At 29.0% G+C, this 16,730-nt stretch overlaps 5 protein-coding genes across 5 annotated transcripts; 3 read left to right on the forward strand and 2 right to left on the reverse strand.

Moving 5' to 3' along the window:
- Positions 1-53: 53 nt before the first annotated feature.
- LOC105250219 (alpha-(1,3)-fucosyltransferase 10) lies at positions 54-2,189 on the forward strand. Its single transcript, XM_011256199.3, has 7 exons — positions 54-271; positions 356-398; positions 469-593; positions 681-900; positions 1,003-1,192; positions 1,277-1,454; positions 1,588-2,189. The coding sequence occupies exons 1-7, from the start codon at positions 203-205 to the stop codon at positions 2,074-2,076; spliced, it is 1,314 nt and encodes a 437-aa protein (XP_011254501.1). The 5' UTR covers positions 54-202; the 3' UTR covers positions 2,077-2,189.
- Positions 2,190-2,487: 298 nt separating this feature from the next.
- Positions 2,488-8,084, reverse strand: LOC105250221 (tubulin-specific chaperone D). The gene is made up of 17 exons (XM_011256201.3): positions 7,360-8,084; positions 7,124-7,262; positions 6,780-6,966; positions 6,473-6,701; positions 6,246-6,394; positions 5,947-6,176; positions 5,730-5,869; positions 5,541-5,646; positions 5,240-5,417; positions 4,995-5,153; positions 4,704-4,904; positions 4,460-4,624; positions 4,104-4,228; positions 3,815-3,969; positions 3,506-3,704; positions 2,972-3,274; positions 2,488-2,838 (listed from the first exon to the last, which is right to left on the reverse strand). Exons 1-17 carry the CDS (start codon positions 7,878-7,880, stop codon positions 2,557-2,559), a joined length of 3,468 nt encoding a protein of 1,155 aa, XP_011254503.2. The 5' UTR covers positions 7,881-8,084; the 3' UTR covers positions 2,488-2,556.
- A 1,161-nt stretch (positions 8,085-9,245) lies between these two features.
- Positions 9,246-10,806, forward strand: LOC105250222 (pre-mRNA-splicing factor 18). Its single transcript, XM_011256202.3, has 4 exons — positions 9,246-9,323; positions 9,416-9,694; positions 9,850-10,278; positions 10,426-10,806. Exons 1-4 carry the CDS (start codon positions 9,261-9,263, stop codon positions 10,660-10,662), a joined length of 1,008 nt encoding a protein of 335 aa, XP_011254504.1. The 5' UTR covers positions 9,246-9,260; the 3' UTR covers positions 10,663-10,806.
- A 153-nt stretch (positions 10,807-10,959) lies between these two features.
- LOC105250223 (pyrroline-5-carboxylate reductase 2) lies at positions 10,960-12,441 on the reverse strand. The gene is made up of 6 exons (XM_011256203.3): positions 12,249-12,441; positions 11,909-12,162; positions 11,751-11,832; positions 11,550-11,686; positions 11,260-11,471; positions 10,960-11,190 (listed from the first exon to the last, which is right to left on the reverse strand). The coding sequence occupies exons 1-6, from the start codon at positions 12,334-12,336 to the stop codon at positions 11,118-11,120; spliced, it is 846 nt and encodes a 281-aa protein (XP_011254505.2). The 5' UTR covers positions 12,337-12,441; the 3' UTR covers positions 10,960-11,117.
- A 929-nt stretch (positions 12,442-13,370) lies between these two features.
- LOC105250224 (ADP-ribosylation factor-like protein 13B) lies at positions 13,371-15,621 on the forward strand. Its single transcript, XM_011256204.3, has 8 exons — positions 13,371-13,486; positions 13,572-13,642; positions 13,728-13,861; positions 14,015-14,130; positions 14,356-14,532; positions 14,666-14,843; positions 14,993-15,023; positions 15,105-15,621. The coding sequence occupies exons 1-8, from the start codon at positions 13,428-13,430 to the stop codon at positions 15,407-15,409; spliced, it is 1,071 nt and encodes a 356-aa protein (XP_011254506.1). The 5' UTR covers positions 13,371-13,427; the 3' UTR covers positions 15,410-15,621.
- Positions 15,622-16,730: the final 1,109 nt, after the last annotated feature.

Here is a 16,730-nt window from a genome sequence, read left to right on the forward strand (position 1 = left end):
CGATATCGAAATGCATTAACCAATCGGAACTCTTGATGAATATCTGCGCGCTGATTGAAGTGACATTTTTTCAGTATCGAAATTTGACACTCTTGTCATTTCTCTAGGTTATGTTTTATTAATAATTAATAAAATATTAATATAAGTATATGTAAAGAGAGAAAGATAGATTTCTTCATGAATGTGCGGCTCATAAATTATAATGCCACGGAAATTACGTATTATGTTTGCAACTGCGACAACGCTAGGTTTATGTATCATAATATTTCAGGTATATGAAAAACCATAAATTACAAATTAATTAAACTTTATGACTGTGTAAGTCTAGTGACTAATTAATTTTGGAAATTTTCAGTTACGTTTAATTCTTTACGATCGCACGAGATTGTCTTCTTCAGGTAATTCACATTATACTTTTTTTTTCAACAATTTGAAAGTTAATTTTTATAATCACTTAATCATATCTAGATGATGATATACCTGTTGTATTATGGTGGACTCCATTTGGTAATAACAATCTAGTGAAAACTTGCGGAAATGCTAAATGTTACTTTACACACAATAGAGCATTTGAAAACAACATACGCTTGAAAGTACAAGTTCTCTTTTACATTTCTTAAATGCAATATCTTCTAAAGCAAAAGTCTGAATATTATATGTGTATTTATTAATTTTTATAGAGTATTTTATTTTATGGAAGTAATCTTCATATTCATGATTTGCCTAATTGGAGGAGTAGCTCTGTATCATGGGGTTTACTTCATGAAGAATCTCCTAGAAATAATCCTATACTCATCCATGAGAAAACACTTAATCTTTTTAATTATTCTTCAACCTTTAGCAGATTTAGCGATGTACCACTTACGCTTCTTGATTTATTCAGTTTAAAAGATTTAATAGGTAAATAAAGAGAAAAATTTATAAATTTATAATAAACAAAAATAATTTCCAAGCTTCCATTTTTTGCTACTAAAAATGTAAGAACAAGATATATTTTTATAGGAAAATCATATTATGTGTCTACCAAAGAGAAGTCTGCATTGATACATGCAAAAAATTATGCACCAGTATTATACATTCAATCTGACTGTGATACCGCTAGCGACAGGGATCGTTATGTCTTAGAATTAATGAAATACATTCGTATTGATTCCTATGGTACATGTATAAATAATGCTCGTCTTGAAGACAGGTATACATATACATTATTTTTCATACAATTTTTATATTGTGAATTGTTAAATTAATAATTATCAGACAAAATATATCAATTTAGGTTCAAGAATAACTATTTCGATATTTTAAATAATCGTGAATTCTTATCTTTTGTGGCCAAATACAAATTTACTATAGCTTTCGAAAATGCGATATGTAATGATTATATCACAGAAAAATTGTGGAGGCCACTTATTGTTGGCTCTGTACCTATATATTATGGGTCACCATCCTTTAAGGTATTCTATATTAAAAGTGTATGTGTGTGTGTGTGTATCATAACTCTAAGATTGATACAAATTTTTCTAATTTTACAATTTAAATTTTTCTAATTTTAAAAATTTAATCCATCTCAGACATCTGATTTTGTAGGATTGGCTCCCAAATAATAAATCCGCCATCTCGATATTAGATTTTACTAGCCCAAAAGCACTTTCTGATTTTTTACACAAACTTGTGAAAAATGATTCTGCATATGAGGAATATTTAGCTCATAAATTAAATAAACGCGAGTATCGCGTTACAAATAGTGCATTACTACGTGCACTTGAAAGAAGATCGATGACCTTACCTTATGAGTTTGGAAATTATATGGAAGAATTTGAATGTTTTATTTGCGAGCAAATACAGAATAATTGCGAATCAAAGATACGTAAGGTAACAAGAAAACAATACGATTGTCCTCTACCGAGAGATCCTATAACAGGTGGAATCAGTAAACGCAATTGGTGGATAGATCAATGGAATATCGAGAAATGCGGAGCTAAGCTGTTAGCTCACTATATAACTAATAATATCAGCATTAATACAAAACATTTTAATGAACAAAAGATGAATATGTACGATAATAATGAATGTTGAGATACATATGAAACAAGGAAACAGTTTTGCAAACAATTTTGATAATATAAATACTCGATTATTTTATGAACTATATTAGGAATATGAGTATAAAATGAATGCGTATATAAATGTTTAAAGTATTTCTTTTCGTTATATATGATATTATAGAAATTTTATATATTTATACATTTATTCTGTACAAAATAATGTGATAAAAATTGTGAAATGCATTTTACAAAATGTATACTTTATCATGTACATAAGAAAAAAAAAAGAAAAAATATTGTATTTTAAAATAGTATATATTTACAACGTTTTCAAACTTTAAACGATATTATTACGTTTAGTTTATATATAATTTATGAGAAATATCAGAATTTCTCTGCCATAATTTAACATATTAATAATTTAATTCCGTCTCGTTTTTTATGCCATGTAAGAAATAAGATAATTTAAAAAAATGTTAAGTTTCTTTTATATATTAAGTTAGACTTTCTCTCAATTCGTTGATTTTATTTGCAAAACTGGAGCAGGTACTTTCATTAACTCACACAAATGATTTCTGATCGGACGTAAATCTGCAATTGGTTGTTCCCAATCTGTGGCATTCAATATTGTAAGTATATTTGTCAAATCTTCCTCTGTTATATCTATCTCCTCTCCATAAAGAGTTAATGCTTCATAAATACGAATAGCCGTTGTCTTTCTCAAGCTTGTATATTTATGACACAAAAATATACTCAATTGACAAAATGCTCTTTCTGCAACCGGACCTCGTACCTAGAGATATGATATTTAATACAAATTATTTAATTATTTTGATAAAGTCATTTATTATAAACTAAATAAGTTCTTAGTTGTTAAATAATTAAATAAAATAATGAATCATTATATGAAATATCCTTTTACAAACCTGTAGTAACTGACAGAAAACATTTATACTACTAATAAGTAGTTTTATATTGCCAGAATATTTTATTTCATGTTTTAATAATACTAATATGCGTTCTGCGATTGTATTATTTGCGTCATCCAAAACAGATTGAATACAACCTGAACTCAATAAACGATCTAAAAATGCGAACATCGATGTTATCATCCTTTCATTTTTATGATTTTCCTCAAATATGTTTAATATTTTCTCGCATAGATCTTTCAAACCAGTCTCGTCAATCTCTTGTAGATAAGTAAACAAAGAAACACTTGAGTATTTTACCTGATAGAAGAGAAATATTTAATTATAAACAAATTGATTGACACTATTATTAAAATTAAATTAAAATGTTGATACTCTCTCCTCTTTATCAAATAAATAAGCTTTCATAGATGTTATACTTAATAAATAAATTGAATAGAGAGTATTATTTACATTAAATATACCAATTATAAGATTTATTATGATTATTTATATTAATTATACTAAAGATTATATTTATATTAAATATACCAATGATTCGCTTATGCCGCCGACGCTGAATATAATTCCGCGTAACAAATTTATTTTATACGGTGGGAAACTTAACATCTTAATAAATCGTGGAAATGTTGCAGACTCCATTCTCCATTCAATAGTCTCCTTACATTCGTTATAGGGAAATATACCTTTTAACTCGTCGTGATATGGAATATTCGGAAGTGGTGGATCGCTATAAAGAGATGTAATAGTAATTAATTTTGCGAATTAAAATGCTTTACATATTAATATTACACATAATTGGCAAGATTAATTACATATATACATATACATTTTTTTTACCTGTATATAAGCGCGCTAAATACAATACCAGCTTGAGCTCGAATTCCATCTATTCTTTCGACGGCCTGCTGTGCGATACCACCGATGATACTAGCTATCAAGTTTTCATTCAAGATGGACGATAGTTTTGCCTGCGATACTAAGTTTGTCAATATCTATAATAATATAGACATTTAGTAAATTAATTTAGTAATTAATTTATTAATTTAGTAATTAATTCCAATATATATTGTGTTGACGATATATTATGATCTCAAATTATTTTTCCATAATAGAATATTTCACGCACATGTAATCCATTCATAGCTGCTTCTCGCACCCAAGCGCCTATATCTCCACGACTATCTATTGTATATTCCTTAAGAGCTAGCAGGTAACAATCATACAAATCTGATACAAACAATCGCCATTTATCTGAAAAAATTTGTCCATTGTTTAAAATATTTTCATTCTCAGTAAAAACTATGGATATTGCTAGAAAATCATATATATCAGTAAAAGATTGTCATAATTTGAGAAAGTTTTATCTTTTTCTATAATTTATATTCCAAATGCATTAATTTCTTTGAAGAACAAGCCTTTTGTGTTATGACAGAAATATAATGACAAGTTGTACTATATCTCGAAATAAATAAATATATTTACCTGCTTCATCAATTCCTAATGTTTGCAATATCATGGTTAAAGAGTGTAAAGCTTCTTTTCTACTCTCCGCCCATTTCAACGTATTCTCGGATATGTGAGTACACGCGATTAATGCCTCTATGATGTCTTTTACTCTTTCACGAATTATAAATAATGGAAAATGTCCTTTTAAGTAATAAAATAAATAAATATTATATACCTGATAGAAGTAAATTTAATATTTTGCGTTTATTCTCTCATTTACCTATTGCCTGTGCAAATCCTATTCTAATCTGATTGCTTGATTGCAGAGACTCTAAATAACGATTAATCACAGCACTTCGAGCATTATAGTCAATGTCTATATAATATTCTACAAAAAAATTTGTGTGCGCTTCAGCTGCTTTTAATTTAACTGCCGATACCTCATGACTTAAGCATTCTTCCAATAATTTCTCCCAGTCATCTACATTATCCATAATGTGAATATTAGTATATTAAATATAAAAATTCAACTTTATAAGGAAAATCTTGTTTCATAATTATTAATACATACCTACAATATCTGTGAAATGAATTGGAAAATGAACAATGGAACATTTTTTTATTAGCACAGCACAAGCTTGTTTCATCAATTCTCCACCAAGCCCTTTAAATTGTCCTCTACTTCTGAACGTTCTTACTATATCCTGTATATCAGCTACAGCTGTGGATCCTGAATAAAATTGCTTTGTTTTGCTATAGATATTTAGAGAAAAATAGAAAACTAATTTGCATACATATAATCCTATAAATTCTCACCAATAATATTTTCAATTTTATCATTAAAATGATTGTGCAAAGCTTCGAGAATCTCCGTGGTAGCTAATACCGCACCATGTCTAACGTTTAAATCGATAGAATTTAGCATGTCCAACAGAGTTGGTAGTACCGTATTTACCATATAATGTGGATCAGCTGCTGTCAGGTTGAAAAGCGACTGTAACAAATTATTAATAACATATGCAGAACTAAACGTTAGTAATATTCAGTAAATTGTACATTTAAATTAATATTATTAATAAATAAATTAATATTATTAATAAATAATTTTCAGACTTACTCTAGCTGAAAGCTCTCTAATTGCAGTGTCCCAATGAGTAACCTTTTTTGCAACTAGATGATCTATCAAAGGCTTCGTATATTCTTCGTATTGCGCGATTTGGACACTAATAAAGATAATATTACAAGTATTGATTACATATAAGAGTCAGACTATTTAATATGTTAAAATATTTGATGAATTTTATACCTGATCTTAAGATACGTATGACTCCTTACACCAACTTCAAAATAATCAGCAACAGTCAATATATCTATACCATGTGGAAAGTTGCCCTGCCTGCCAACATTTTCTTGAAATGCGGCGGATGCTGCCCTCCTGCAGTTTATCTATCGATGCAATATCGCATAATACATAAATAATATAAATGTCATGCAAATAGTGATTATTGTATGATGATTTGTACTTCTCTGTCAAAGCATGTCACCACTAATAGCATTGCCGCAATTTCTTTGACATAAGGCTCGAAAACATGTGGATCATAGGCTCTTGGAAAAGACCAGCATATATAACAAGCAGCGTCTCTAATCAGATAGCCAATGGATCCGTAAGCTCTAGGCTCGTCAAAGACTAAGGCTTGCAAAACTACGGGAATAACATCGCTCAAACGATGAGGCAATAATAGGCCACGTCTCCCTGAAATAAAAACATAATAATGTTAGTGATGAATAAAAATCATTATACATATCTAAATGATATCTTTACCGAGTTCCGCAAGTGCTAAACAACCACCGTGCCATGCAGAATCTGATTCACGCCCGGAAAATAGATTCAACACAAAGCCTAATACATCATCGGCTAAGTCTACCGGCAATCTCGCTGTTATCTTGCCGATACCTTTTGCTGCCGACCATCTATATCATTATATCTAATTTAATATTTTATTTCTAATAAATATTATAATTATAGTATGTAAACTAGCATATACATACCTTATAGTAATCACTTTATCTCGAAGACTTTGTATAAGTTGTTCTATTATATCTTCGATAGCCGGGGGAACTTCTTGATCTTCATTATCATTTGAAATAGTTTTTGTAATATCAGTAACATTATCAATATTATCAATATTATTTACTTGAATATTAGGCATAATATTTATTGGCCGACTCATTTTCTGATAGCGCCAGGATGCTACTTTTGTTTTTAATAATACCAAACCTACCAGATATTGTTAATTAATTTTTATTATAAGAAATAAACATATATTATAAATAAAATTTGAGTTTTTCTGCATACCTATGCGTTGAATAACTTTTGTTTCAAACTTTCTAATAAGATCTGCTGGATTGTCATTTAATCGAAGTTTCAATATATTATCAAGAAGCATTTGACTATATGGCTTAACATCTTCTCTGGCACTATGTTTTAATATGGAAGCTATTACAGCTAGAGGTCCATGTCTTAAAGGATCATTTTCTATACACTGAAAAAAAATATTGCAATAATATTTCAAAAGTATATATTACTTTTTTACAATGATTATATTTTTTGTATAGAAATATCTATATTATAATATATTGTATATATTGTTATTCAATCTCTAATACTAATAATATTTAACATCATTAAAAGAGCATTACCTTTAAACACCACATGATCATCTCTTCCAAATATAATTTCTTGACATCTGATCTTGTCAAAAAATTTGCTATTAAAAACACAGCTGCTACAGCACATGCATCTCTTGATAAACAATATTGTTTACATATTTTTAAAATTCTGAAAAATAGATTGACAGATAAGATTGACATATCTTACTATCTATTTTAATAAGTTTTGTTTCATATATTTTATACAGATATGACAATATTATTACCTGACAATAATAGTTTGCTCTGGATCTACATTCTCTGAAGTCTCTAAGCGACATAAAGGAAATGGTATTTTGGAAATAATAGATAACCATATGAGCAGAACATATCTGGTTTCCCATGTCTCTACATCATTTGGATCTTGCTTCTCAAGCATTCTTAACACAGGTAATAGATCCACTACCTCGTGTGGAAGATAAGTAACAATCTTCTTATACGTTTTCACAGACATAATAATAAATAAATATTTAAATGTATTATGCTTGATGGTTTCCCCACAATCATTGTCCTTGATAATTGACAGCAAGGGGCCCAAAATCCTTTCGAGATAAGGATCCAGTAGCTGATGCTGATCCTGATACTGGGACAAAATAAAATTGAAACGATCTCTATTTCTCTCGACGAGACTTGGTGGTAAATCCGGTTTCTTCAATTCCGTCATCAGAGCGATCACTTCATCCATCTCTTTGAATGCGCTAAAGCCGCATCCAACTCTCTCGGGGTCCGGGCAATCCTTCAACGCCATTGTATGCAAAAATTATCTTTGTCAAATTCTCGAATTTGCTATCCACACACGTTCATATATATACACGATTTTCGTGTAAATTATAAAAAGAATTGCGTTACAAGTCGTTTACGATCATAGCATAACCAATATATGCATTAATTTTGACTTTTGACAACTACGCACTTCCTCGTCTCGAACAAACGAATATCTAGAAATACCACTTTACCTTCATTTTAGACTGTTGTCCAATTTACTTCTTGGAATCAGAGAGAAGACTGAAGGCCGCAGCACATAGGGCCTATCCAGACAAACTTGCATAGGTGCATATGCATAAGGGTGCGTTTTCACTTGACGCTAAAAAGTAGCGTCAACCATTGGTTGAACAATGAAGCAACTACTTACTTCTTTGTTCAACCAATGGTTGACGCTACTTTTTAGCGTCAAGTGAAAACGCACCCTAACATAAGACCATATGGACCAATGAGCATCGAGTATTATGTTATATAAGTCAATATGGCGACTTAATACTCGATGCTCATTGCTCCATATGATCTTATGTTATGCATATGCACTTATGCAAGTTTGTCTGAATAGGCCCATACTTTTGCATAAGCGCATAACCATAAGGAAATTGATTGGTCCCCAAGTATATGCATAAAGGTGCGGCCTCATTGACGCTAAAAAGTAGCGTCAACCATTGGTTGAACAAGGAGGTAAGTATAGTTGCTTCATTGTTCAACCAATGGTTGACGCTACTTTTTAGCGTCAATGAGGCCGCATCTTAAGAAAACCAATCAATTTTCTTAAGCGGCCTTTTCATTGACGCTAAAAAGTAGCGTCAACTATTGGTTGAACAAAGAAGTAAGTAGTTGCTTCTTTGTTCAACCAATTGTTGACGCTACTTTTTAGCGTCAATGAAATTGTACCTTTAGCTTATAGTTATGCGCTTATGCAAAAGTGGGCGTGTTCCAAAATTCACTGTCAGCGTTGAAAATAGATAGTTCACGTTACGTATATTATATATTTTCAGCGCAGTGAATTTTGGAACATAGGCTTGTGTGTGTGTGTGTGTGTGTGTGAACGTGATTGGCTTTTATCTTTAGAACCAATGAATCAACGTTGCATGTTGGCAAGACAACCTAACTTAACATTATTTATGCCATTCTACTACCTTACTACGTTCTACGTTTTACTAGCAAAATCTAATTAAAGAAATTAAGAAAATTCACGTTAATTGAATTGAATCTGATTAAATTGTGATATACAGGAAGGATTTGTTAATAGTATTTCTTCTTGAATGAGAGGAAATTAATTTACTAGTGCAAAAGCGTATATATATAAAACTTAGCTTCTATTTATATAAATACTTCAACATTTTTATCCATATAATATAGCAGGATGGACATTCTAAAGGCAGTGATATTGCAGAAACGTAAAGAATTAGAAGACAGTCATGTTTTGGTATGTTACATGTTATATTTTATGCAATTTAATGATTATAATTACATGATGTGATCGTGCGTCAATATTATAACAAAGTATTTTTTTTATAGGACAATAATAGAAAATATTTTAAAAGGAGTCGCTTAATATCAAAGCAACAGGAAGTGCACGAAATTGATAAAGGAAATAATGAAACTGCTCCATCAAATGATAGCCGACAGTCAGAGGAATCAGTAACAGACAGTAGTTCCGAACATTTGCTATCTAGACAAGAAGTAATTAGACGGTTACGTGAACGAGGAGAACCTATATTATTATTTGGTGAATCTGAGATAGAAGCATTTAAGAGATTAAGGAAATGTGAAATTTTGGAGCCAGAAGTGAATAAGGTAAAGCATATTTCTTTATATACATATATAAATCATGTTTCTCTCTCTCTCTATATATATATATATATATATACATATATATATATATATATAAAATTTCTATTAATTAAAGTCTTCTCAAAGAATACATTTTTATTATAATAATTCATTAATAGGGCTTCAGAAATGATTTTCAAGAAGCAATGGAACAAGTGGATCAAGCATATCTCAATGAGATTTTGACATCTTCCAAATCTCAAAGTCTTGATGGAAAAGGAGATGTAAATGTACCTGATGAAGGTGTTACTTATGAAGATATAGAAAAAATGTCCACTAAATTAAATAAAGGAGACAAGGACTTCGATATGAGCGTAATTACTCTGTTTGTACAGTATCTTGTTCAGATGTGGGGCATTCAATTAAACAGTAGATCAACCGCCGAAAAGATGAGCTCAAAGGGGAAAATGAATAGTGCAACATATGCTCAAACAAGGGAATATTTAAAGCCACTTTTGCGAAAGTTAAAAAATAAATCTCTTCCAGAAGATATAACCGACAGTTTAACAGAAATTGTTAAACACTTACTAGAACGTAATTATATATTGGTATGTATCTGATTATATATGTGTATGTTGTAATATATAATGCATCAGTCAATGGTACAAGTATAATAATATAGCAAGTAAGCCCTTGTACAATAATAATATGATTATTTTATAATATATAAAAAACACGAACTGTTTTTATTTCAGGCTAGCGACGCCTATTTACAAATGGCTATAGGTAATTCTCCATGGCCAATTGGTGTAACAATGGTTGGTATCCATGCACGTACTGGTAGAGAGAAGATCTTCTCAAAAAATGTCGCTCATGTTATGAACGATGAGACTCAAAGGAAATATATTCAAGCACTTAAGAGACTGATGACCAAGTGTCAAGAATATTATCCTACAGACCCTTCGCGTTGTGTAGAATATTCAAAAAATTAAGTTTTTTTTTAAGTTTTTTATATGTAAAATAAAAAGGCATTGTAAATTTGTTGTACATGTTTGTAGATGTAACTATATTATTATTATTTTATTATTAGGAACATCTAGATTAACATAGATTAATATAGATTAATATAGAAACATTTAAGAGATAAATCTATTAGTTTGTAATTTTTGAGTAATTAATGGAATGATGTGTATATATATTAATTTTACATATTTTTTGTGATAAATAAACCACTGAGTTTTATAAAATATGAAATTATATTTACATAAAAATAAAACTGAAAATTATATACATTTCATGACATCATACTATTATTATAGTCTATAAAGCTGCTAAATAAAATATTTAAGTACAAAGAAATGGCTTGATCAAAAGATGCGAAGTAATATTGTTTATTTACTAACTCTAAAAATTATTTCAAAATATTAACTATTGATTTAATTGAGCACTATTTATTTAATTGAGAAGCTAATTCATTTGCTTTATTTGCAGCAGCCTCAACAGCATTCATCATAGATCCTCTGCATTGAATTAAATCATAATTATTTAAAAATTACATGATTAAATAAATAAAATAATTTATAAAGTACCTGACTCCTCCTTTTTCCATAGCATGAACACCAGCAATGGAATTACCTCCAGGCGAACAGACTTCATCCTTTAACTGACCAGGATGTCGTCCAGTCTCTAGTACCATTTTTCCAGCACCTACCAGCACTTGTGCTGCAAATTTAGTTGCTATTGGCCTTGGCACACCCATCCTCACACCTCCATCTGCCAATGATTCTATAATGAGGTATGCCTAAATACAAATTAAAAATTGTACATAATACAAATTATTTATATGCATCTCTAATTCAGCAATACTATAATAACTTACAAATGCTGGACCACAACCTGATAAACTACCAATGGCGTTTATAGTATTTTCTGGAACACTTTGGCTTATACCAATATAGGAAAATAATGTATCTACTAGTTCTAAATCTTTCGGCTCAGCATTTTTACTGCAATAAACTAAAAATTACATTTGTATTAACACAAATTAATCTGCATTTGATACACTTATTTTCTGACATACCTGTAATTCCCTCTCCAACCATCATAGGTGTATTTGGCATAGATCTAATTATCCTTGGTGAAGTTACAACAGCAGACAGTTTCTAGAAAAATTTTATATATTAATTGTTATAAAGATTGAAATAATATTACACATGTTATATAAAATATTTTGCTTACAGTATGCAAAATTTCAAGAGATACTCCAACGAGCACTGAAATAAATAGCTTATTCTCAAACTTTTCAGCTTTTTTTTCTACAATAGTGTTAAGCGCATCGTCAAGCATATGTGGTTTTACTGTCAAAAATATGATATTACAGTTGTTTGCAACTTCGTTATTTTTCAATGTTGGATGCGCACCTAATTCCCTCCAAAAGCTGTGCGTTCTATCCGTACGACCGGAAACCCAAACGTTATCTGGATTCAATATACCTGTTGAAGCATGTATGTATTATTGTTTTTGTATTATCTTAATTTTTCATTTATCTTGACAGAGAGGGAGAAGAAAGTGCAATTACCTTTGTGAATTAATCCAGCGCCTATAGCACTAGCCATATTTCCGCCTCCAATAAATCCAACTTTAATCGATTTTAAATACTGTTCCATCGTAAAATTATTTGTATAAATTATCGAATATATTAAATAACTTAATGCTGAAACAATAAATGATTCCACTAAATGCCACGCGATCGTATATACATGTATATATAATTATATATATATATATAAGATCACACACGCTACGAATTAATCTAGACCATGAATCATATGATATAGATAGTTACGTAATATTGATAAGTCGGCTTTTTAAATTTATGATCTTTGCGATGTGCTTTCAAATGACAACGTCATGACATTTTTGGCGATTAAAAATCAGTACAACAAATTAAGCATTAGAAAAAAGAAATAAATATCACATATTACAAATTCATGACAAAATCACATATTACATATTATACACAATTATATGAATTCTTCGACTAATTTAATTATAAGAATACATTAAGAATTTTTTACAACGTGGATTTTATATTTTAACATAAATTAAATTTCGTTTACAAAATTTGCATACACAGATAATACTGCTAAAGATTGTAATTTAAGCGCATATTTTACATATGTATTTAATGTAATGAATATTTATGTAACAAACGTCCCGACTGATTTCTTAATTACATTTATTTTACATGGAAAACACATTCGCACATGTTCATTCTTCAAAAAAGTACATACATGTCAAACTCGCATTACATAATTTCAGACCATTCAAAATTGCACTACAGCAAGTATACAATTGATGTCGTCAATTAATAAGAAGAAAAAACGCATTGCATTCTCCAACTTCTTTTAAATTATACAATAGAATCTTTTTTTCTTTCAGTCTCTTAGCTTTCAGAAGAAAACTTTTTAATTAGACTGTATTGAAAAAAGACAAAGACACTCGACTTCGCTCTCTTTTTCGGAGAAATTCGCCTTATATATATATATATATATATATATATATATATATATATATATATATATATAAAGCTCAATGTGTATAAAATAGTGTATATTGATGTATACACTATTGTAGTATATATGATGTATAATACCTAGAATTAGCTATAATATGTGTCATATGTACGTGTGTGTGTGTACATACATGTAATAAATGACAGAAGTCTGCGGAAACACAATTAATTTTTCTTTTAACGATGGGTAATTGCATCAGGAGCATGTTAAGGAGGCTGAAAAGGAATCGCGGCATGGAAAAGTACGCATTATTTATGACATAAAGACACATGCGTATGCTGCTGTGAGCGTGACATCTTGTTTACATTTTTTTCTCATAATTGCAGGACCATTATTTTGCTTATTGTTGGATTAGATAATGCTGGAAAGTCTTTGATACTGAATCACATTAGCGGCGGTAAATTTAAAAAAAATATAAAATAGACAATCTCTTAATTGCTATATATTGTCAATTTTTTACATAATGTATATTTTTTTTATAGATCCAGATCGAAACGTACTGCCTACAATGGGATTTCGAACGGTATCTTTAAAACATAATTCATATTCAGTGAAAATATATGATCTTGGTGGCAGTTCTCAGATTAGAGCATTGTGGCCTAAATATTATAATGATGTAAGCAACATGTGTACATTTGATAAACGGGTGATAATGGAATCATATATGTAAATGTTGTGATTATTAATAATTAATCAATTGCTCTATCCATCAATGGTAAAAGAAATTTTAATACATTACATCTGTGCATTCTTATTTGACATCTTTTAGATACATGGTCTAATATATGTGGTGGATGCTAGTGATATTTCTCGTCTTGCAGAAAATAAAGTCGTGTTTAATGAATTAATAACACATGAGCATATTTCAACGAAACCATTATTATTGTAAGAAATCTGAATTTGTCGTTACTCTTTCACCTGTGCACATTTGTTTCATATTCACTTTTGATATATACTTATAATTATTCACTTTTTATATACTACTTACTTATTCTTTAATCTTGGAAAAAACAGCTTACATCATTTATATGCGTATGTGATTAAGAATGTTGATGAATGTTGTTGAAAGATGAATTCAGTTTCAATCAAATTTTTATAATGTATGCGTAGACTTGCAAACAAACAAGATTTGAATGGAGCTATTGATGAACTAGATCTGGTTGAAAATTTAGATGTGGAGCATGCAGCCAATGCCATGAAATGTCCGACAAGAGTAGAAACATGTTCTTGTATTTATGATAAGGAACAATCAAAGAGTAATACTGTGGGCATAAAGAATGGATATAAGTAAGTTTATAATCATAGAAAAGAAAGTTTATATATATATATATATATATATATATATATATATACACACATAAAATAAGAATTTTACGATATGTACTTCTCTATTTTGATGATCAGAATTTATCTCATGCAGATGGCTGTTGGATATCATAATAAAGAATTATGCTGCTTTGAATAATAGAACCAAGCAATCAGAAAGTTGTCAACATAAAAGTCTTCTAGAATCCCAATCTATTGCATCAAATACACCATCAAGAATTTCTATACACTCAAATCCCTTTAAACCCATTAAAGATCTTTTGGCAACAAAGGTATAAATTTTATATTAATCCATATAATCATCCTTTATCTATTTTCTTCATCTTAGAAATATATTTCAATATAATATTATCAATGTAATATAATATAATATTATCTATCTCTTTATTTACCATTAATGTATCACTTTCTACAATTTCAGGATGAAGTTTTAATAAATGAAACGTGCAATGGTATGTATTATATAATAAGAATAAATGGTAAAGAAGCTATACATACTCATTTTTTAGATTTATGTAAAAATAATGTTTTAGGTACAAGTGAAAGGAAAAACTTTATAAAAGCTTTTGTGCGAAGAAATAAGACTGCTCCTCTTCCAATTGAACAATCTATTGAATGCGAAAGTCTCTCGCGAAATCTTACGCCTAATGTGGAAACTCTCGCTGGAGAGAAAAGCACACAAACTACAACTACAATATTAGATCCATTAAATTTAAATATTGATTATAGTCCAAGCTATACTAGTACAAATCTAGTCCGTCCATATACAGCACCGGAGAGATCACAACGATTATTAAATAAAATGATAATTAATATTCCTGGACAAGTGCCTCAATGACAGATCTGTAGATTTTATATTCAATTCAAAAGGGACCACACACACATGTGCGCACGCCGCAGATATACTACAATGTCATGATCATAGTCACAGTTACATTTATAAGAATATGAGAATTACATTACTATAAAAAGCATAACATAAAAAGCATAATAGTTACATAATAGCTTTTAGATAAGTAATATTTCCAACATTACTATTTTTATGGTATCGCCTAATTATATATTAACATCTTTTGTATAAAATAATTTATACTATATTTATACTATAATTCAGGTCATCATTTTTGAATTTAGAGAATACAAAAGTTTTATGCAAATATTATGTGTAATAATTTATATATTACTAATATAAAATATAATTTTTTATAAGTTTATAAGTTTGTGTAATATAATAATAATAATGTACATATTATCACAAAAAATATATTTATGAAATATACTTTTTATTATTCAAAAGATATTTTTCTAAACTGATATATCTTATAAGTTGTGTGTGTTAAAATATTTAATGATAGGGCAATCTGACAATTGATATCAAATCAAGTTTGATTATGGTTATTATCTTGCATAACTAATAAATGTTGAATATTACTTTTATATATGAGAATATTACTTTTATATTGTATTGTAATCTTTTTTTTATTGTGATTAAACAAGCAATTAAACAAATAATTGTTGCATATATGATCATGGTATTAAAATAAAAATCAGAAATCCATAAAGAAAAAAGTAGCTATTTAGTAGTTATTTCTTTGGAATCATTTTATATTATTACAATAATTGTGTATTTTATTTAATTTATTCTGTAAATCTGTATACAAGTTTGTGTATAGAAAGATATAAATATATATGTATATATACGATACAAAGCACACATTGAAGTATCCGCTAAAGCTAGTGTATAAAGATGCTGAAAATTGCTTTAATACTCCGGTAACATTATTTCGAAAATTGCAATCTCAAAACGGACTCATGTGGCATATAACAGTGGCTATTCTTAGCACACATTTATCACAATACACAATGTAAGAGACATTGCACAATTTCATTTTGCCCAACATCTTGTACATCTTATATTTTTGAGCATTCAATCACTTTATATTATTTAAATAAGATGTTTACATTGCAAAATGTATGTCTGTGGTAAATTGCAAACATCTTATTGTACAATAAGGAACAATGAGAACGCGATTCTCAAAAATTATATATATATATAAAATTTATATATATTATATATAAAAAATTATATATAATATATATACTGCACATTATATATATGTATATATTTAAAAAATGTCATGCACATTATATACGCATAC

This window comes from Camponotus floridanus, unplaced genomic scaffold (genome assembly GCF_003227725.1).
Source record: "Camponotus floridanus strain SB8 unplaced genomic scaffold, Cflo_v7.5 scaffold140, whole genome shotgun sequence".
Lineage (NCBI taxonomy): Eukaryota > Metazoa > Arthropoda > Insecta > Hymenoptera > Formicidae > Camponotus > Camponotus floridanus.

Excerpts from the sequence above, each read along its gene's own strand:
- LOC105250219 (XM_011256199.3), top strand. The coding sequence starts at position 203 with ATGCCACGGAAATTACGTATTATGTTTGCAACTGCGACAACGCTAGGT. Across the intron at positions 399-468 it reads CACGAGATTGTCTTCTTCAG|ATGATGATATACCTGTTGTA; the intron begins GTAATTCACATT and ends AATCATATCTAG. Across the intron at positions 594-680 it reads AAAACAACATACGCTTGAAA|AGTATTTTATTTTATGGAAG; the intron begins GTACAAGTTCTC and ends TAATTTTTATAG.
- LOC105250221 (XM_011256201.3), bottom strand. The coding sequence starts at position 7,880 with ATGGCGTTGAAGGATTGCCCGGACCCCGAGAGAGTTGGATGCGGCTTT. Across the intron at positions 6,967-7,123 it reads TGATCATGTGGTGTTTAAAG|TGTATAGAAAATGATCCTTT; the intron begins GTAATGCTCTTT and ends ATTTTTTTTCAG. Across the intron at positions 5,870-5,946 it reads TGACATGCTTTGACAGAGAA|ATAAACTGCAGGAGGGCAGC; the intron begins GTACAAATCATC and ends TTGCATCGATAG.
- LOC105250223 (XM_011256203.3), bottom strand. The coding sequence starts at position 12,336 with ATGGAACAGTATTTAAAATCGATTAAAGTTGGATTTATTGGAGGCGGA. Across the intron at positions 11,472-11,549 it reads CAGGTTGTGGTCCAGCATTT|GCATACCTCATTATAGAATC; the intron begins GTAAGTTATTAT and ends ATTTGTATTTAG. Across the intron at positions 11,191-11,259 it reads ATGGAAAAAGGAGGAGTCAG|AGGATCTATGATGAATGCTG; the intron begins GTACTTTATAAA and ends AATTCAATGCAG.
- LOC105250222 (XM_011256202.3), top strand. The coding sequence starts at position 9,261 with ATGGACATTCTAAAGGCAGTGATATTGCAGAAACGTAAAGAATTAGAA. Across the intron at positions 9,695-9,849 it reads TGGAGCCAGAAGTGAATAAG|GGCTTCAGAAATGATTTTCA; the intron begins GTAAAGCATATT and ends ATTCATTAATAG. Across the intron at positions 10,279-10,425 it reads TAGAACGTAATTATATATTG|GCTAGCGACGCCTATTTACA; the intron begins GTATGTATCTGA and ends TTTTTATTTCAG.
- LOC105250224 (XM_011256204.3), top strand. The coding sequence starts at position 13,428 with ATGGGTAATTGCATCAGGAGCATGTTAAGGAGGCTGAAAAGGAATCGC. Across the intron at positions 14,131-14,355 it reads TCAACGAAACCATTATTATT|ACTTGCAAACAAACAAGATT; the intron begins GTAAGAAATCTG and ends ATGTATGCGTAG. Across the intron at positions 14,533-14,665 it reads GGCATAAAGAATGGATATAA|ATGGCTGTTGGATATCATAA; the intron begins GTAAGTTTATAA and ends TATCTCATGCAG.